The sequence below is a fragment of the Glycine soja genome, chromosome 2, assembly GCF_004193775.1.
Source record: "Glycine soja cultivar W05 chromosome 2, ASM419377v2, whole genome shotgun sequence".
In the NCBI taxonomy this organism is placed as follows: domain Eukaryota; kingdom Viridiplantae; phylum Streptophyta; class Magnoliopsida; order Fabales; family Fabaceae; genus Glycine; species Glycine soja.
The window spans coordinates 36,661,021-36,683,319 of record NC_041003.1 but is presented as its reverse complement, the minus strand read 5'-3'; the positions used below and the strand labels follow the sequence as shown (position 1 = coordinate 36,683,319).

Sequence of the window (22,299 nt, the reverse complement as noted above, 5' to 3'; positions counted from 1 at the left end):
TTGGTGGTCTGTTCACTGGTCCTCCTTCTTTCTCCATGTTCATCAGAATTTATCTCCCTAGATCTCACTCAGTGATTTCGAGTGCCCGCTCTGATACCAATTGAAATTCTGATACTGAGGACAGATGTCGTACAGGATGTCATGACATCCCGCTTCAGAACATGCAGATTATATATGACAGTATGAACAGATTAAACAAGTAAATAACACAAGAGAATTGTTAACCCAGTTCGGTGCAACGTCACCTACATCTGGGGGCTACCAAGCCAGGGAGGAAATCCACTAGAATAGTATTAGTTCGAAGATCTAACAGCCACTGTATACAACCTTCTCACCTAATCACTACCCATGCAACTTCTACCTAAGAGCCACTCTTAGATATGAGAGCCCCTCTCACTCCCTCTCAATCACTCACCCGTGTTTACAAACAAATCAAAGACACACCAGAGATTGCTCTCTGAACAATAGAGATCAACTCTACACACTCAGGTCCAACACTTGATGTTAGGGTAACATCAAGGTGGCTCACAAAACACTCAAGTCCCAAAACTCACAAAATAACTCTTCAATCTCGGACTTGGTAAAAAACCCGTGCAGCCTTCATGTTTATATAGCAGTGTGCGTATCTGGGCTGCAACAACTTGCGCTGGATAAGATCTATCATTCTCCTGAAAAATCTGCACTTAAAGATCTAAAAGATAAAGTTTGATCTTTTAGTTTTTATCTTTAATCTTTAATCCCTGAACGAACTATTCAAGTTTGTAATTCGAACTTTAATTATCTTTTAATTCGTTCCTAAAGATAGATCGCCTAATCTGTTGCTGACTGCACATTAATCTGTTAAAGGTATAACAGATTTATGTATCCAGTATTTTCGGGCAGGATGTCCTGGACATTGTATCCGACATCGTGGATCCTGCAGCTTCAATTCTTCATTTGACATTTTATCTTGCCTTGTGCATTGTGCAGCCCGATCTGATTCCTTGACATAATGTTAGACATCATGTGCAGCAACTCCAGCTTTCCTTCATTGTCTAAGTGCTTATGTTTTAACAAAATTTTAGCCAATCTTTTAAAACTCAGTAAAGCTAAGCACTAACAAAATATTCACATCTTGTGGGATTGTAATTTTGTGAAGCCTAATTAGTTGGCTTTGGGAAGCCATTGCAGAGTCAGTATGAGGAGGTTTTTTAGTTTTCCAATTAAGGATTGGGTGATGCATAATATGTGCTCGAGCACCTTGAAGTGGAGAACGGTTATTGGAGTAACCTTGGTATGCAAGGAATGATAACATTTTCAATCATGTAAGTTGGAACCAGAATGTTATTGTTAAAAGGGTTCAATCTATTGGTTGGGAGGCCCCTACCCAAGGCTTCTGTAAGTTCGATGTTGATGGTTCTGTTAAGAACCTTGGGCAATCTATTTCCTATAAGGGTATGCAACATGATATGGATGCCATTTGGAAAGTAGGTTGCAATCGCAAGCTAGGGAAGTGCACTATCATGGCAAATGAAGTGTGGGGGATTCTCACTTCACTGGAACAAGCTTAGAGGCCTGAGGTGGAGGATTTGTTGATAGAGACTAACTCTATATCAATGACCAACATCTTTAATAATGGTGTCAACCAGTTACACCCTTATTATGGGTTATTTAGATATGACAAGCAACTTATTGATAGAACCTGGAGAGTAAAGTGTAAGATAAATAAATTAACCAAAAATGAATTTATGAGTTTAAAACACCAATATAACACTTACTTGTTGAAGACATGATAAAAAAGATAAGAATGATTTGTGTGTAGTATGACCTACAAAAACATAAAAGTCAATCTTCTTTCACCTGATCACACTCTCCTTATACTAAAGTTTTCAACGGGGCAAACCCTATAGAACAATTGATAATATGACAGCAAAGGGGACCTAGCTTTGCTATTTATTAACCCTAGGAACCTCCCAATATGGGCTCAGTAGTTAGGCCCACACTAATCAAAATTAGGTGTCCAAATCCCATAAACAATTAATCACATTATTAATGGGCTTAAGTATCATCAAATGTATCATAACATTAATTTGTTTTGGCTAAAACAAATATTACAATTAATTGTAACCCACAAGAATATATGAGAAAATTCTAACATTCTCCCACTTGGGCAAAATTAATTATGTATTTTTAATTTTAAAATATTTTTCAAAAGCGACTCTCAGACTAATAACATATTGTGGCCACAAAACAAATGATCCCAAGATACAACACCTAATTAAGACTCCATCCAACAAAAATCATGTAACACTGAATCATGGCGATAATTACATCTCTCATTGATGCAACATCTTCCATGGTTACAAATATTATCGACTTTGTTGACTAGTCATCAATGTGGAGTGTAACAAGAAATAACGTGTCAATGTGATTAAAAAGGTATACCGTCATTTTCTTTGTCAATCCTCAATTTCTCTCAAGTGCTTAAAAGGTAGAGACATGGTTTATCAAGAAACCATCATGCCTCAGCTTCAATCCATTTGTAAATCACTGACACAATGATTCTAACTACACCGAGCTTTAATATCATAATGTGTCAGCTCCAATTCTGATGTCGACCACCAGCATAGTAGTCCTGAAGACACCAAGCTTTAATAATCTCACATTTGATATACACACCCAAAATGTATCATAATAAAATTCATATCATCATTTATTCATCAAATAAAATGTAAAATTTCATCAATACATCATTTTCCAAAATTCAAAATAAGGATCCAACAACATGAAAAAAAGGAACAGGCCTAAGTCCCTTGGTCAACGGATCAACCAACATGGAATTTGTGTCCACATGATCTACCACTATGTAACTATCTTTCACAATATCTCTAACAGTCAGGTACTTCAACTCCAAGTGCTTAGATTCTCTAGAAGTCTTATTATTCTTTGTCTAAAATACAACAACGTTGTTATCACAATAAATCTTCAGTGGCCTAGCAATGGAGTCCACAATGCGAAGTCCTGTCACAAGATTCCTCAACCAAACAGCATGAGTAGTAGCAGCAAAACAAGCAATGAACATTGCTTGCATAGTAGAAGCGGTAACAAGAGTTCGTTTTTTACTCTTCCAGGATATCGCACCCCTAATCATCATAAAGATGTATCCAGAAGTTGATCTCCTATCATTAGGGCACCCACCAAGATCTGAATTTGTGTACCCTACAACCTACAAGTTGTCAACTCTTCTATACACAAGCATATACTCCTTAGTCTTCTGCAAGTACCTCATCACCTTCTTAGTAGCTATCCAACGATCATTCACAAGGTTCGATTGGTATCTACTAAGAACACCAACTATGAAAGCAATATTGGGTCTAGTGCATACATGAGGCAATCCAGAGCACTCCCAAAAGGTATGTCGTTCATCTCTAGTCGCTTAATCTCATTCTTAGGGCATTGGTCCTTTGTTGAATTTGTCACCTTTAACAAGTGGAACATCTCCAGGTTTATAATTCTACATATTGAGTCTCTTTAAGACTCTATCAATGTAAGCCTTTTGAGATAACCTGAGTGTATGGTGACATCTATCTCTGTGAATCTCAATCCCCAACACAAAAAAGGCTTCACCAAGATCCTTTATGTCAAAAGATCTCTTTAGTGTATACTTTGTCTCATGTAGCATGCCAAGGTCATTAGAAGCCAACAATATATCATCCATATATAGCACAAGGAAGATAAATTTTCTCCCACTGACCTTGAAGTATATGTATGTTCAACCTTATTCTCCTCAAATCACATGGAAGTCACCAATTCATCAAATTTCAGGTACCACTGTCTAGAAGCTTGTTTGAAGCCATAAATCGACCTCCTTAGTTTACATAACAAGTCCTCATTACCACTAATACAAAAACCTTCATGTTGTTGCATGTATATTGTCTCACTCAAATCACCATTCAAAAAAGTTGTCTTCACATCCATTTGGTGCAACTTCAAATCAAAATGAGCTACGAGGGCCATAATGATTATAAAAGAATCCTTTGTCGATATAGGGGAAGAAGTCTCTTTAAAGTCAACATCCTCATTCTGCGTAAAACCTTTTGCCACTAGTCAAACCTTAAGTCTTTCAGTGTTATCATTTGAGTCTTTATTTATCTTGAAGATTCATTTACAACCGATTGCCTTACAATTCTCAAGCAACTCAGCTAGCTCCTATATGCCATTAACTGAGATAGATTGCATCTCTTCGTTCATTGTATGCTTCCATATTTCTAATTGAGGGCAAGAAACAACTTCATGATAACTCTTTCGATCAACAATGACTCCAATGTCATATGCATCCTCGCTAAGATAGACTTGAAAGTCATCACCAATAGCTGGTCTCCTCTCTCTAGTTGACCTCCTTAGAGGAACCTATGGAATCTGCTCAACTGGTTGTGCATTCTCATTCATCATATGAGGATCAAGCATATCATTTGTTTGAAATTCAACTATATCTCCCATCACAATTTTGGTCTCAACTGGAACAATTGGGACCCTAGTCTCAGTTGAGAGGATATGAATCCCAGCCTCAATCGAAACAACATTCAAAACACTAGCAATTGGACAAGTAATAGCAAAGAAATAGTCTTACATGGCTCGACATCAATATCATCATATGGAACAACAAGGTCCACCACATCAAGCTCCAAAAACTTACCATTCATGGACTCTACAATTTTGTCCTTTAGCACAATCTACATATCTAATGAAAAAATAATGACTTTTCTTAAGGTTTGTCTTTTTTTGCAAAGGATTATAAATTTTCACCTCAGTTGGGCAACCCCAGACTCAAAGATGGTCCAGGCTAGGTTTTCTTCCTGTCCAAAGTTCAAAAGGAGTTTTGGGAATGAATTTACTAGGAATTCTATTTAGGATGTAAAGGGTTGTTTTCAAGGCTTTTTCCCACCAAAATTCTGGCAAGTTACATCTATTCATCATGCTTCTAATCATATCTTTAAGTGTTTTCGTATGTCTTTTGACTACACCATTTTGTTCATGAGTCTCAGGCATAGTGTATTGTGAAACTATTCCACAATACTCTCCACCACGATCAGACATTACAATCTTGATGATTTTTCCCAATTATTTTTCCACTTCAGTTTTAAAATTTTTGAACTTTTCAAGTGCTTCAGATTTTTCTTTAATCAAGTAAAGATAGTCATATTGGGAAAAATCATCAATGAATGTAATGAAAAATTTGTTACCACAAATTATAGAAGTTAAGGGACCATTAATCTATGTACGAATGATCTCTAGAGATATGAACTTCTAGTTTCGCCTTTCATTTTGGTTTCAGTAAACTTTCCCCTTATACAATCCACACAAGTACCCAAGTCATCAAAATCCATGGAAGGTATAATACATGTCTTTGTTAATCTCTCAACCATTTCCCTAGAATCTATAGGAATATCAACTAGATTAGACTTAAGACAGACAAAAGCTAAGTTATTACCTCCTGATTTCTGCTTATTCTCTAGCCAAACCTTGAACTTTCCACAATCAGATTTTTTTATGCCCTTTCTCCTTACACCAAAAGCACCAAATACATTTCTTAAAGATAATTGGCCTAAGACCTCTTACATCCTGGTGCTAACCCTTACCTGGTTTCCCCGAACCTTGATATCTATGAGAAGCATTGGATGCATTCTTTGTATTTTTCCAATGTCCCTTGCAAAAAATGGGTTTGTTATGGACTGATAACAGGGCTATGTCACTCTTTTCTTTCATGAGTTTCTCTTCCTCGGCAACACACTTGGTAATAAGGTCATTCACAGTCCATTTGTCACCAATTGTATTGTCGATAGTTTTAATTTGTGTGACATCAACAAGTAGGCTATTTAAGGCATGCTTCACTATGAATTTTTCATTAAGGTCAATTTGGTGAGATTTAACCTTGGTTTGGATGTGAACCATCTTCATAAAAAATCCTCTTACACCCCCAACATTATCATATCTCATGTCTATTATCAGACACTTGGTACCTCTTTCCTAGAGCATCAAGAAACTCCTTAGTTATCGCTTTTTCTTACAAACCACTCAGAAGATGTTCAGAGACAGTCCTCTTGAAAGCAATCAAACTCAACCTATTAGACCACTCCTACTTAGCCAAAAGTTCATTCTATTCGAGCGCGTTCTCTGAATTAATCACAAGCTTACCTTCACGTAAAGCTAAATCAAGATCAAAAGAGAATTTTTGATCTTGCTTCCAATTGTGGTAATTTGATCCATTCTAGATCTCAGTGGAAGCAAAACAATTGTTCAATAAAAAGTTCGAGTGAATAGGCAATTTAGTCCCTGAGATTGTAACCAGTTTGCATATTAGTCCCTGACTTAAATTTTAATTCATAATAGTCCCTAACTTTACATAAGTTTTGCAAAATAGTCCCTGCCGTTAAATTCTCAGGTGACGGCGTTAGTGAGGTGTATAGGTGGCAATTCTGTGCCACATAGACTGTCCAACGTGGCACTGAGGTCTGCATCTATAAATTCTCTCTCACGCAAGGTTGCTTCTTCTTCTTCCCCAAATAAATTAGGGTTTATGAAGCTGCTGGTTTCCCACGCTGAGTTGCTTCTTCTTCTTCTACTCTGAGGCTCAGTTGCTTCTGCTTGTTCACTTGATTTCTCCATGTCTGCAAGTGGCAGTTGTTGTGCATTTTCTGGTAGTTTCATTCGGCAATGCCACCATGGAAGACGTGCAGCTATTCGAACTGCAAGAACATGGAGGAACCCAAGAAGGTTATTCTATACTTGTGCATTACCCTAAACAGACCCAGATAACTGTCAATTATTTCAATGGGTTGAAGAAGAAAACCAAATTTCTAATTCGTCTTCTGTCTCAAGAGAAACAATGGTAGTAGCTGATTTGAGGCTACAAATTGAAGCTTTGCAGAAGAAAATGAGAAATTTAACAAACATTGTGTTGTTAGGTTTTTCATTTTTAATTGTAATGTTAGTTTTAGGGGGAATGTATTTTAGGTAAAATGTGTAATAACATCTTTTGATATTGTAATTGTTGTTTTGCTGAAGAATTTGTAGTAGGAAGTAATTTGTTGCTACTGTCAATTACCCATTTCAATTAAATATAATGTTTTGGTGAAATTTGTTGCTGAAATTTGCAATTTATTAGATATAATTTGTTGTTGTATAACTTTTTGAAGTTATTGAAGTAGCACTAAACTAGGTGGTCCTACTCCAACTCCAAATCCAACACAGTGTATAATTTATAAAAGAAAGAGAAGAAACATGACATTAAATCAATTTCACATAATGTTTGACATCCCAAAGCATGGTAGTTAGAAGCAATTTTTTAGTAGGCCATAATGTTTACATCATTTCACATGCCAGTGAAGCTTTCAAAATATACAACTACACATCCTAATATCAAAATGCAACAAAAAATGCTTCTTCAGTTTTCTTCATCAGCAACCTTCAAACTCAGAAACCTTCAAAATGCAACAAAAAATGGGTCTTCAGTTTTCTTTATACTGCATCATCTTTATCAGCAACCTTACTTTGTTTGGCTCTTGTTATGGTTAGCTTATTCCTTGCTATTGGTGGAACAATAGTTGCAGGGACCTACATGCAAATGCCAAACATGAATAATTGTAATATATAAAAAATGGAGTGCTGCAACAAATTAGGTTGAGATAAAACTACTTTGTTGTGACAAATATTTACCATCAACTCCATGTCACTATCTTGTGACAAATGAGGCTGAGATAAATTAATCTCCACCGGATCTTGTTGAACATGAGCAACAGCTTCTTCAGCCTCATTCAAAGCTTGTTCATCTTGAGATAATAGGTGATCATCCTCATTTGAAGTTGATGGTGCAACATATTTCTTTGGCCTAACAGGAACTCCAATATTTTTACAGCTTCTAATGTTATGATTGGTTTGGCCACACCTTCCACATGTAAACTCAGCCAATTTCCTCTTTAGCTTATGTCCTGTGACATTGTCCTCATCTATAGATATCCTTCTATTTTTCTTTGGCCTTCCTCTTTGGACCCTTTTTTGTGGTGGAACAAGGTATGTATACTGTGTCTGGGGCCAATATTGTGGTCCTTGGACTGGTTCAATAAAATGCTGGTATGTCTTATTATAAGCTTCTATTGATAGCCACTCATGACACATGTCCTCAGGCTTCCCTCCTTTGTGAGTTATTGTTGCAATGGCATGTCGACATGGCATCCCTACATCAAAGTTGTAAAATCAGCACACATGTAGGTTAGGAATGAAAAAAAAAACTATAAAGAACACAACCTGTTAGTTGCCATACTCCACAAGTGCATGTCCATTCAGCTAAATTGACCTCAACCTTATTCCCCCACATGTGGACCTCATATCTCAGGCCCATGTTATCACCACACCAAATGGGAGTCCATTGATTAGCAAAATGAAATTTTTTTTCTAGTCTTTTATACTACACTGGACATAACGGTCCAGACTTTCCAGAAAGTTTAACCTTGCGGGCAGCCATGGTTCTCATGATATAACTTCTAATTTCTTCAAGCATTGTAATAATAGGCTTGCATCTATACTGCAGAATTCTGGAATTGAATACCTCACAAGTGTTGTTGCATATATTGTCCACCTTGGGAGTTGTTGTACTAAAGTGGGCTTTTGTCCATGCTTGTTTGGGCCATTTATTCAAATACTCCCAAGCCTGGCAGTTGATTGTCTTCAAATGGGCCATATGGCCTTCAAACTCAGCAACAGTAGTGGATTTTGCACATTGCCACACAATTCCTTTAAGTTCCTTGCTTTTCCATTGCTTTGTAAAATTTTTCCAAAGATGCAACACACAGAATCTATGAGGTGCACCAGGCATGACTTCCTGTAAAGCTTCAACACACTGTGTTGATCTTAACTGTTGATCCAGGATTGCTCCTCAACAATTCATGTGCATAATCAAATACTTTGGCATATTGTTTCCTCTCATTCCCTTCCACTAGTTTCTTTGCTTCTTTCATGGCTCTCCACATCTTTGTAACTTCAATGTGCACTCCAAACTCTTGCTTGAAATATTCCAAAGCTTCAACACATTTAAGGGTTGGCTGCATTCTGAGTTTGCCCTCAAGTTTACTGACCACCCACTATCTATTTGCTTGTTTGTTGTTCACTTCTCTACAACAATTATGGTTATACTTAAATGTCTTTATCTGAAAATAGTTTCTAACTTCATTCTTTGCACAGTAGATTTCCCAATCACAAAATGCCTTCTTGCATTTTGCTCTAGCCCTCTGTTTATCATTCTTCTTCCACTTGAACTCCCTGTCCATCAATATGCTATACTCCCTCAAGGCAGATTTAAATTCATCTAGAGTACCAAACTCCATCCCTAATTCCAACTTCTGTTCACCAACTCCACTACTTTGACTATATTGAGGATAAACTTCAACATCCTCATCTTCATCATCACTACTAATGGGGATATTAAGCTCCTCTGAATGATAACCATCTGTCTCAACTTTAGCTTCAACTTCATTCATCATACAAGAGAAATTTATAAACCACTCATCACTGTCAACTTCCTTTTCCTTCTTACTATCAACAACATCTCTCTCTTCACCACCGGCATCTCTCTGCTCACTAGCATCAGCATCCCTCTGCTCACTACCATCTATTTGCTCACCAGCATCAGTATCCCTCTCCTCTGCTCACCACCATCTCTCGACTCACCAGCATCAGCATCCCTCTGCTCACTAGCATCCCTCTGCTCTCCAGCATCTTTCTGCTCTCCAGCACTAACATGCTCACCAGCACCAACATTTGCATCAATGGTGATCAAGTAAAAATTAATCATATTAATTAATTATGGTAACCATGTCGGACCAAGTACAGATGAATTAAAACTTACCTTCCTCATGGCCAGCAACAGGTACATCATCTAAATCATCCTCATTCTCAACAGCTTTTGGAATTGGATCACATCCCAAGTACAACATCTGTGGGACTTCTTCTAAAATTGGATCTACTTTATGATGAAAATAAACATTTATCTCATTCTCATATTCAAAAGCATCCCTAACTAAGTGTAATATATCTCCGTCAGTTGTACAACTCCTTAACCCATGATTAAAATCTAAGTCCTTATCAATCAACCAAAAACATTCTCCTATATTGCTATACTTCTTACAAGCTTTCACCAGATCATATAAGATAAATGCATTCAGGCTGCAAGTATATCCTCCCAAACGTCAAATTCTCTGCCTATATATTCAACCTTTCCATCACTGGCACGTGGAGTGAATCTTCCTCCATGGTGCAATACTAAAGTTATATTGTCATTCATTCTACACAATCAGAAACCACAAACATTGTCATATATTAGGAAATAAAAAACCTACCTCATACTCAAACATATGCACATCACACAACAACATACAATGTCATCTATAAAAACAGAGCATCATAAACAAAAATAATAAAGGATCATAAACCTCCCTACAAAGCGCAAAGACAATGCAAATGAAACCCCTTGAACATATAAAACCCCAAATCAAACCACCAAAACAATGCAAACGAAATGAATGCAAAAAAACCACCAACCTGACAAAAAGTGTGAACTCTCACAATCACGAGAATGCAGGGGAGGGAAGAGCAAACCGCAAACAGTTAAAAAACCCTACAAAGTAAGACAGTGAAAGGGAAAATGAGTTTACTTCATTTTTAATTTCTTTTTAACCTAATTTTTCAATTCAGTCCTTGCCTTGCCACATAGGATTGCTGACTTGGACTCAAACTTGCCACATTGGGGGATGCTTACGTGGACTGAGGTTTGCCAAATAGACATTTGACTAATGAAGGAAATTAGATTTTAACAACAGGGACTTATTTGCATAATGGAGGTAAAGTTAGGGACTATTATGAATTAAAATTTAAGTCAGGGACTAATATGCAAACTGGTTACAATCTCAGGGACTAAATTGCCTATTCACTCTAAAAAGTTCACAATTAAGTCAAAACAAGAATGCATTAGGACATATTACAAAGCAAGATATAGCCAAAAAAAGAAACAAGTTATCAATGTGAGGCCAATATAATAGCACATTCCCCTTTGGGCAGAATGCACAAACTAAGGTTACAACCCAAGCCAATACCTCAAACACGTTAACCCTAAGCATACACAAAGTTTAGAAAATTCTTCCTTTTGGACAGACAAATCCTTCAACTTGGTGCATGCATTCCCCAATAATTCCATCCATTCTTAACTCCCAATACAAACACACAACAACCCTCTTTGGGCAGGCAATCGCATGCAAAGACCGAAAGCATTCCTCAAAATACAAAAAAAAAAATCATGAATCAATATAAGTGATCCCACTATGGAGGTAACGACTTATAATAACTTATGAAAATTCTCTTGCAGAATCAATTTTCTCTCTTGTCCAAAATCATGATTTAGTCAAGAGACAAATGCATCAAAAGAACATCTTTACAACTCAAATCAATTAAAGAGCATCCCGTATGTTTTGACCTTAAACAATAATAATTATAAATTGAAGCATTCTAATATTAAATAAATATGAACTATAGAAAGCAGCAGAAATTAAATAAGAAGAAATAATTTTTCAATGAAAAATGTTTCAACACGTTAATAAAAGGTATGTTATTAGTAATATTCAAATAATCCACAACATAATCTCATCGTGAAACAAATTGTGCTTAACCATTTCAGCACCAATTATTCAGTTTATATTCAATAATAAGAAAAATAAACTAATAATATAATGCATAACAAATTGCTTGAATTGAAAAGGAATAAGGAACGTAACAAAATTATAATAATATTGAATTCAGTAATAATATATTGCATTAATTGTTCACACTATTATTAAATTGAATTTCAAAATTCAATCAAGCCAAAGCGATTGCATTTGAGAGGGAAAAAAAATACGGACAACAATCAAATTTGAACAGTATCAAATATTCAAATTTTTTTATTGAAAATTTATAGTTGAAGAAGCGCACCGGTCAATGGACAAGAATTACACTGCAAATAAAAAAAAAAGTTGATCAACAATTTCCGCAATAGAAATTCAACCAACCATGATCAGAAATTGTTGAAGAAGCGCACCGGCTCACATTCATTATATCAATAATCAAATATGAATTTACGACAACGATATAAATTGTCGAAAACCAAAACAGATAAGGATTTGGGTTTTAAATCATATAAATTAGGGTATGATGTTAAATGTAAGATAAATAAATTTATCAAAAATGAATTTTTATAAGTTTAAAACACCAATATAAGACTTACTTATATGATTAAAAAAAAAAAGATGAGAATAGTCTAGCTTAGTGATATGTAAAAACCCAAAAATCAAATCTTTTTTTGTCTAATCACATTTTTCTTAAACTAGAGTTTTAAAAGACACAAATTCATATAACAATTAATAATGTGATTACAAATGAGACATAATTTTGCTATAGACACCTCCCATTATAGACATAATGGTTAGACCCATACTATTTTTCCATATTAATTAATCACATTATTAATAAACTTAAGTATCATCGAATAAATTATAAAGTTAATCCATTTTTGACAAAACAAAATATTATAATTAATTATATCCCATGCATAAAAATATATGGAAAAATTCTAACATAAAGATCTCCCCTGTTCAAAGAAGAGCGAATCATGTGGCGGATTCTCTAGTAATTCAGTTGCATAGTCTTATGGATGAGTTGGTTGGCTTCTCCCAACCTCCAATTTTTTGTATGAACTTGCTATGGCAAGATTTCATTGGGGTATCCTTACCCTGTGCGTTTAGATTGCAGTGGCTCTGGCCTTGGTTTTCACTAAAAACATTAAATAAAATCAGTTATTTTGACAAAGTTACCAATTCATAACATACTTAAAAATAAGATTAAAAATAAGTTGAGTTGGATCAAATTTAACTCAACTCAGCTCAATTCGATTCGATAATAATTGGTTCAACTTAAAGCTTGACTAAGTTTGATATGAATTTTTTTCATTTCATACTCGACTTGAGTCAAGTTCGTAAACAACTAAACCTAACTCATTAACTCAACTAAATTTAAATTAATTAAAATTATTTTATATTTATTTATTTATATAAAAATAAAAATGATATAAAATATTCATTATATATACATATTAATTTTATATTGAAGTAGTTCATGAATGAATAGGGTTGATTGATATATAGCTTAAATTTAATTCATTTTAATTTATGAATCAAGTTCAAGTTCAAGAGTTAATTATGGAATGATTCTAAAATTATATTTAAGTTATTTCGATTCATTCAAACCTACTTAAAAATTACAACTATGTTTCTCAACAAAAATAAAAAATTGCAACTACATTTTGATATATGATCTTCATTAGGATGAACCTAATGCCAAAAATAAATGCAACAATGCAGCCCAATTACGAAGCCTCTGCCACCTCTCCAATATATTATATTCTATATCCGTATGGTCTGCCTTAGTTTCTTAACAGAAAAGTTTTGAGCTGCCTTGCGTCATCTATTTCTAGATTAAGAGCTATTTCCATCAAATTCCACTCACTCCAAACTCAAAATAACTTTTTAAAAAAAAATCACCCATAATTAACACCTCTATCCCTTCTCCTAATATTAGGTTATTTATCTACCAAAGTGGAATTTGGCATCAAAAAATCAAATTGGGTCTTTTCCTATATAACTTTCTTGACCCTATGCCCCCTTGCGCCATGGCTACGGACATGGAAGAAGAAAATAAAACCGTACTCTGATCCAACCTTTTTTCTCCCTTCTTTCTTCATAATATTAAGGAATCCACACGTGAACAATGTGTGGATGATCATTTGGTGCTGAGAAAGAAGGGATATATAGCAGAAGAACACTAGAGTCCATTCTTTTTTGAGGAATAAATAATTAGTTATTCATAACAGGTTCTGTTAGACGGTTACAAAAAGTTATTATTCCGTTAACAGTTAATCAGTTATGTCGAAAAAGGTAATTCTTCCGACGGTGGCGTCTCACCGGCGACAGCCACTGCTGCTGCAGCAGAGCGAGAGCTACCGGAAGGCGGGGACGCGGCTCATGGGGGAGGCGGTGGGCGGCACCGCCGCCGTGTGCTGCTGCTTCTCGTTCGGCCTGGCCAACATTATATACCTGGCGATTTACAAGGTTCCGGCGAAGCTGTGCCAGGAGGCGCTGCGAAGGAAGCGCCGCCGCCGCCGCCTGCAGATCAGCATGGAGGAAGGGGCGGCGATCCCGTCACGGCCGCGGTGCACGTGCGGCTGCTGTGATGACATCGTCGGCGCCGGGCGGGTTTACCCGCTGTGCAGCGACGACGGCAGTGACGTGGCGGTGCTGCGGAGCCGGAGCTCGGTGGAGAAGGACAAGGAGGTGGTGGAGTTGGAGGAGGAGATGTGGGAGAGGTTTTATGGCAGTGGATTTTGGAGAAGCCCCTCTCAGAGAGAAAACTCTTCTTCGCAACAAAGGATCGCTACCACTGTTTCTGCTCATAATCTTCAGGTTGTTGATGTTAATTAATTGATTTGGTTCAGCCTTGTAAATGGAAAACACAAGTGGGATGTTATGAGTTTTTGGGAATCCCATCATCATGTCAAGTTTTTTAATTACATGACAACAAGGTTGCATCATTTGAATGAAATTATCATCATCATGTATCTTAATTCTAACCTCATATGAAAGGTACATACTCGTATATAAGTAAAGAAGTGATCTGATTTTATATGTTAGATATAAGTATTAAATTTAACTATTTTCTCAATATATCATTCTTAAAACATCTTTTATTTAATTTTAATGAAAGACATTTTATAAATAACCTTTTCTTTTAACTTGAGATTAAGAAAATTAAATGATATGCAACTAAAATTAATATAAAATGTTATTTTTATTTATACATGAGTCTAAAGAAAGGAGATAATATGTACTTATAGAGATAATTAATCTTCTCCATAAATAGTTAACTAAAAAACTAAATGAATAAAATTTCTCTCATAAATTAAGATTAACTTGTGTATTTAACTTTTATAAAAGTTTTTCATCTATTGTTTTTAGAAGTAAAAATTCATAAGTTGATTATGACCGTATTTAAAATTTGTTTGGATAAGTTTCTTTAAAAACACTTTAAAAAAAATTATGAGATGAGTTTCTTCTTAAGTTAAAATAAACTTTTTATAAGTTAATTTATAAAAATTCTCATAATTTTTAAAAAAATAAGAGAATATCTGTTAATTAACTAATGAATAACTCATTTTAACTTATAAAAAAAATTATTTTATTTTTTTCTTCTTAATTTTTTTTCTCCTAATGGTGCTTATATTGAAACTCTCCCTTACAAGAGAAATTCAAATTTGGAATTCATAAGTTGTTATCTCCAATGTACTCTTGCAAAAAGAATAATCTTTATTATGTGTTGAAGTGTATTATAACATGCACTAAATTTCAACAAGAGAAATTATTTGATGATTTTGAATTATATGATCTAACTTTAATCTTTACATAATATGTAATCAAATGACAAGTGTTATTCATTCACACTAGTCAAACTTTATTTTAATTTTTTATTTTATTCTCCGATAAATATTTATAAGAAATTCATGTAATGTGACGAAGAATAATTTAGCGTTTTAATTTACGTCATTCCTCATTTCACAAATGAGTTAAAATTAGCATGCCGTGTTTATTAGGAGCACTACATAGCACACGATTCATCAAAGATATTGAAAGAGACGTTCTAAAGTTGTGAACAAGGTGTCGCTTCGCATATTGTTATTGTTATTATGGACACTAATAATTTTGGTAGGAGATCACAAGCACTTTAGGTTCAATTTCTATTTTTAAACAGTGGCCTAATTGCTTTAATTTTGATTCTTTTCACATAATTCGAATGTCACCTTTATGGTTGGAACTAAGAGTCTGATGAGACATTAGATAGTGTAGTGGGTAGCTTGCTAATCCAAGCTACACCCTTTAGCTAATTGTAGAAAATTAAGAGTTCAGGTGCTTCACATGAGACAGATCATATAAGTTAATGGGGTGAAGTATGCCCATGTAATTAGAATACGACATTTCAACTCCTCAAGACATGTATGAATGCCTCTCATATATAACATGTTTGCCCTTGTACCATTAATGATTTTTGTCTTTGATAATGATGCTCTTGCATAAAACTTTGTACATCAAATCTTACACCTAATAATATCTCCTTCTAATGTGATAGAAAGAAGGGGAAAAAAAAGAGTTGTAAAATATGTTGAAAAAAGTTACTGTATGAAATAAGAATATTCTCTTGTCTCCATCTGGTGGTCCTATTTTTATTCTTTGTCTCCTCCAAATTATTTTTGCCAAATATTTTCATCCACAAAATTTCAATGCATGCACAAGGCTACAAAAGTCAGGGTCGTTCTCATATATACTTGAAGTAATTTACAGTTAATTTAAAACAAAATAAAAGATATCAAGTGAAACTAATAAACGAATTGTTAGTATACATACTACTTGAAACACAATTTTGATTTAGTATTAATATAAACAAGTTTTAAATACACACGCGAGGAAATATTAAACTCTAATATAACTGTGGTTGCTCTGCGTATAAGTTCCCTTTCTATTTACATGTGTAAACAGCCTATTTGAAACCTGCAGAACCACATTTGGAACAATAGAATAAGACTGAAAATAACGCAAAGAATAAAGGCAGAATATGTAAATTGCAGAACAACGTATGAAAGTTGGTTTAAAATTGCAGTCATCAATGGTAATTGTGTGGTCCATAAATTATACAGCAATAATATTCATATATGCAATATATTCACCTCTCTTTCACCTCATTTCTAAATCTCCTTTCCCGTAACATTACATTATTATGTACCCTAAGAGATATTCTTGAGTAGGTGTGTGCCTATACAAGAATATAACTAGATTTCCTTTCCTGTAACATTACATTATCGTGTATCCTATACTTTTCACCTTCACACTATCTCTCACTAGCTGTATACACTTTTTTTTTTTTTTTGAGAAAAAGACTTATTGCATTTCACTTATGACTATCTGTATACACATAACGAGTATATAATGATCATTTTGGTATATTATATGGTTTGACAGTTTCAATGATCAACATGTGAAATTATCATTGCAATAGTTGCATATTTTTTCCAGGTACATGAAAAGATTAAGTGATCGAGTTGTATTTCGAGAATTCACCAAGTCAGGATATGTCTCATTAAGGTTCAAAGAGCACTTAGATCGTGCACCAATTACAATAGCTACATTTTCTAACAACTATTTGTGTTTGTTTTATAGTTATAATCGCAATTTAATCACAATTTGAAATCACATAAATGATTGTTATGATCACTTCAAGAGGAAGCACGTATTTAATTAATTGAAGCATCGAGCATCAAAATGGCATAAGACATAGCAGTACAGTGGTCCATGCAGAACATTACTAGTGACCACTATCATTGTTTCAGTGAGTTTCTAATTAAGCACAGAATTCAACACAAGGGATGATAAGGGAAGAGCAGAAGTAGGGTATGTCTGCCAATGCCACTTGATCCATTTGTTTCTTTGGCAGTTCTCAGAAATTATTTCATACTCTAAGCTATCAGACATTTGGCATGATGGTGATGGTCACGCCAGTGAGGGATTCCTATCTCAGACTATAGGCCAAATTACTTAAGTTTCTCTTCCTCCTTGTCCCCTCTGTGATCTCCCACACCCTGCAATCTGTACCATTCATGTACTAAGAGTTCATCTTTTCTCACCTTATCTATTTTAAAAACCTTTACAAAATTATACTATATGAAATAGAAAATAGAAAAAGGAATTGATATCAAGTGTGTTTGGTAAGATACTTTAGTACCATATAAGTTACTTTGGTTAGCTTATAAACTAATCTGTTAGATATACAAACTTATTTTAAGAAACAATTTAAAAAAAATTAAAAAAATAGTTCATGCATCACTCACCGTTTCAGCTTCTTCTCCTCTTCTTGATATAGCGCACCCAATGGCTGTTCCCAAATTCCAACCTCAAATTTAAAGGTTACAAGCAATTGAACATTGAATTTCCATCAAATTATTCAATAGCCTGCACCGATTTCTATTTTTGTGGAAATGGTAATATTTTCCTTTTCTAATAAAAGGTATGGAAAGCAAGGAACTATAAAAGGGAGAACCCAAAAAAAAATGGAAAAGAATACACTGATTATTAATATCATATTGAGTATGAGTAGTGATTATCATTGTCAACGACATTTGAATTGTGCTCTGGATTGTGAATTCCTTTTTGAACTTAAGCCATCAAGTCAAGGAGGGAAGGAACAAATCACATAAAGGGTCGAGAATTACGTTGTTGTCGGTGTCACGCGTGACGATTATAGATTACTGAGTGGATTATTGAACTTGTAAGGCTTGAAATTTGAAGGTTATTTTCTATTCATTCACTCTATAATGTTATTCCAGTATGTATGTGTATATATATATATATATGTACATATATACATATACATACATATATATATATATATATATATATATATATATATATATATATGTATATTAATTTGACTTGGATAAACTGGAGCTCATAAACAGAACCCAAAGGAGGCACATAATGAAGTCATAATAACAAAGCTTGAATATGTATTGGCTAAAGATAGGCCAAGAAGACAAACCAAAGCACCAAAAAGGTATGGTGACTTTGTTGCTTTTGCACTCAATATGGTAGAAATCATTGATGAAGAGGAACCCAGTTCATTCCATAAGGCAGTTAATTATGATGACGCATCACAGTGGATTGCTGCCATGAAAGAAGAGCTCGAATCTCTCCATGAGAATTAAACTTGGGAGCTTGTTGAGAAACCAAATGCTTAGAAAATTGTGGGTTGTAGATGGATATTCAAGAAGGAGGACGAAATAAGGTTCAAAGCAAGGCTTGTAGCAAAAGGCTTCACACAAAGACAAGGATTTGACTTTAATGAAGTTTTTTCCCCTGTTGTGAAGCATAGTTCCATTTGTGTGCTTCTTGCTATGGTGTGTCTACATGACTTGGAGTTAGAACAACTAGCTATGAAGACTACCTTTCTCCATTGTGATTTGGAGGAAAGGATTTACATGCAACAACCAAAGGGGGTTCATTGTGCTAGGAAAACAAGACCATGTGTGTTTGTTGAAAAAGTCTTTCTAAGGGTTGAAGAAGTCACCCAGGCAATGGTGTAAGCGATTTGACTTGTTTATGATTGATATTGGGTATACAAGAAGTGAGTAAGATAGTTGTGTTTATCATAGAAATTGTTAGACAACTCTTCTATTTAATTGTTTATTTATGTTAATGACATGCTAATCGCATGTAAGTTCCCAGCTGAGATCAATAAGGTGATGGCACAATTAAGTGGTGAGTTTGAGATGAAAGATTTAGGCCTAGCAAAAAGAATCCTAGGTATGGAGATCATATGAGATCTAAAAGTTGGAAGATTGTGCTTATCTCAAAAAAGCTATATTGAGAAAGTTCTATAGAGATTTGGAATGCACAATGCAAAGGCAGCTAGTACTCCTTTTTATGGCTCATTTTAAATTATCTGGAAAAATGTCACCACAAACAAAAGAAGAGGAAGAGTTTATGTCTCGAGTACCTTACTTTAATGCAATTGGAAGCCTGATGTATGCCATGATTTGTATGAGACCCCAGATATTGCACATGCAGTGAGTGTTGTTAGTCATTATATGGATAATCCAAGGAAGGCTTATTGGCAAGTTGTGAAATGGATTCTCATATACTTGAAGGGTTCAACTGATATGGGATTGGTATTTGGCAGAGGAATAAATGAAGTTCATAATCATGTTACTAGATTCTGTGACTCAGACTATGTAGTTGATCTTGATCGTAGGAGATCATTAATTGATTATGTTTTCACACTTGGAGGTAGTGTTATAAGCTTGTGTGCAAAACTTTACAATCTACCATTGCCTTATCAACTCCAAAAGCAGCGTATATGGCAGCTATAGAAGCTGTGAAAGAAGCTTTATGGCTTAAAGGTCTTATTGGTGATCTTGAAGTAAGTCAAAAAGACATTATGGTGTTTTGCAATAGTGAAAGTGCAATCCACTTAACCAAGAACCAGATGTATCATGAGAGGACAAAGCATATTAATGTAAGGATGCATTTCATTTGTGATGTCATAACATGAGGTGATACGTTGGTAGAGAATATTGCTACTTCTAATAATCCATCAGAGGTAATGACAAAGGCTCTTCCATCGGTAAAGTTTAAATATTGTTGGAGTTTAGTTGGTATCAGAAGTGCTAGTTGACACTAAGTTGATCGAGCATCCACTACTAAAAGATGAAAACAAAATGGCTTAAGGGATTCAAGCCAAGGTGGAGATTTGTTATGAGTGGCTTGAATAACAATTACTAATATTAGTAAATGGTTGTAAACCATAAAACAATTAATGGTTTAGTTAATGCAAAACACTCATACGAATGGTTAAGGATTCTGCATTTTTGTAACTATAATTATTTAGCTTGCTTTTTAGTATATATTGGTGCAAGGGATTTGTAACATTTAATTCATTGAAAGAAAACACAAGGATACAAATCCTTTGGAGAGCACACTTGTGGGATAGTTTTTCACAATAGGATATTTTGGTATGCCATTTCTTTAATAATAAGATGTGGTTAAGAAATTTATTGGAAAAATTTTAAGATTCTTCACTACTATTGCAAACTGCAGTATCTAGTCTTATGTCTTATTTGTTTAGGTGTATATAATAAGTTCTTTAATATAAAAAAGTATATTTTAGTAATATAACATTCATTTTTAGAAGAAGAAAAATAACATGAATCAAACACATTTGTAAATATTCCTGGGAATATAAAAAACATTCCCAACCGATTTTAATAGTTAAACAAACATATTTTTCTTAAAATATCCAAAGAATGTCATTTTCATCTGATATGCATGGAAATAACATTTCTGAGAATAAAAAAAGATTTTGTGAATCAAACGCCCCATAAAATATAATTGTTTATCAAGATTATGGTTGTAAGAAAAAAAATTGTAGCCATTATGGTTGCTAACATTACATCGACTACAATGCAAAATTATTTCATGTTTACACCAAATATAAAAAAAAATATAAATATTATAAGTATTGGTATATATCTTTTATTTATAAGGTTGTATCCATTTTCATTCATTTTTTGGATTTTGTACAATTTTTCATGAATAATTAATAATAAGATTTATAATAAAAATAATGGTACAATAAATCTAAAATCAATTTTCTTCAAAAATTTAATTCCTCTATTTTTATTCTTTCTCACTTAATTACTACATTTTTTCTTCATAATTTCTTTAATCTCTCAAATTAAAATTTCTATTCCAATTATCTCTTTTTCCAAATTCTTGCCTTTGTCGTGAATAACATTTATCTGCTTTCATCCAATATTTAATTCCATCTTATTAAATATCTTTTCCTCCAAAAAAATTCTAATTTTTCCCTCTATTAATTCCATCCGCAAAACAATCTTTCCCTCCCTCTAAAATTTTTCAGGTTGAAATTTCCATTCCTTCTTCCTATCATTGTAAAATGAAGAGGCTCACTCCACAAGGGACAAAGCTAGAATCTTTATACAACCGGGGCCAAAATAAAAATCATACCTTTCATTAAATTGTCCCATGCATGACAAATATATAAGAATTATTTTGTTGGTAGAGAAAAATTTAGGGATAGGCGATGATGTTTCAATCCAAGGCAAGGAAAGTCGTGTGGTGGCTCTCCAATCCTAATTCAAAGAGCATTTCCAAATATACTTACATTTAAGTTAACCTAAAGAGATGAGTGAGAGTTCAAACCTGTGATTTGTCAGATGTGAGACCTTATCTTGATCCACTCGATCAATCCATTGGAGCTAGTTAATATATGTAAGAAATTTAACATATAACTATTATTTAATTTCTTTTGAGTAATATATACTAACCAATAAGTTACTAGTACACAAACACCCAATAACCAATGAAAATATAAAAATGATAGAAAATGACAACAATAAACTTCAATTAAGTTTAATGAAAAGAAAATTTCATTCTATACCAACAAGTTGGGGATGACTTACGGGTATCAATTAGTAATACTTACCCACAAAATGCATCTACATTTCAATAATCTATCACTTAAGAACTTCATAATTAATTGTTCTTGATTTGGAACAATTTCAAGATGTATAACCTCCTTGAAAGTTTCTTAAAAAACATGAGAGAAATACCAAAACATGTTAAA

General features: G+C 34.2%; 1 protein-coding gene and 1 long non-coding RNA gene across 2 annotated transcripts; one reads left to right on the top strand and one right to left on the bottom strand.

Moving 5' to 3' along the window:
• Positions 1 to 13,979: 13,979 nt before the first annotated feature.
• LOC114375647 lies at positions 13,980 to 14,534 on the top strand. The gene has a single exon (XM_028333484.1). It carries the CDS (start codon positions 13,980 to 13,982, stop codon positions 14,532 to 14,534), a length of 555 nt encoding a protein of 184 aa, XP_028189285.1.
• A 2,832-nt stretch (positions 14,535 to 17,366) lies between these two features.
• LOC114393151 lies at positions 17,367 to 20,106 on the bottom strand. The gene is made up of 2 exons (XR_003662475.1): positions 19,651 to 20,106; positions 17,367 to 17,744 (listed from the first exon to the last, which is right to left on the bottom strand). It is a non-coding gene; the product is annotated as an uncharacterized LOC114393151 (long non-coding RNA).
• Positions 20,107 to 22,299: the final 2,193 nt, after the last annotated feature.

What these genes read in the sequence shown, in the direction of transcription:
- LOC114375647 (XM_028333484.1), top strand. Translation starts at nt 13,980, where the DNA reads ATGTCGAAAAAGGTAATTCTTCCGACGGTGGCGTCTCACCGGCGACAG.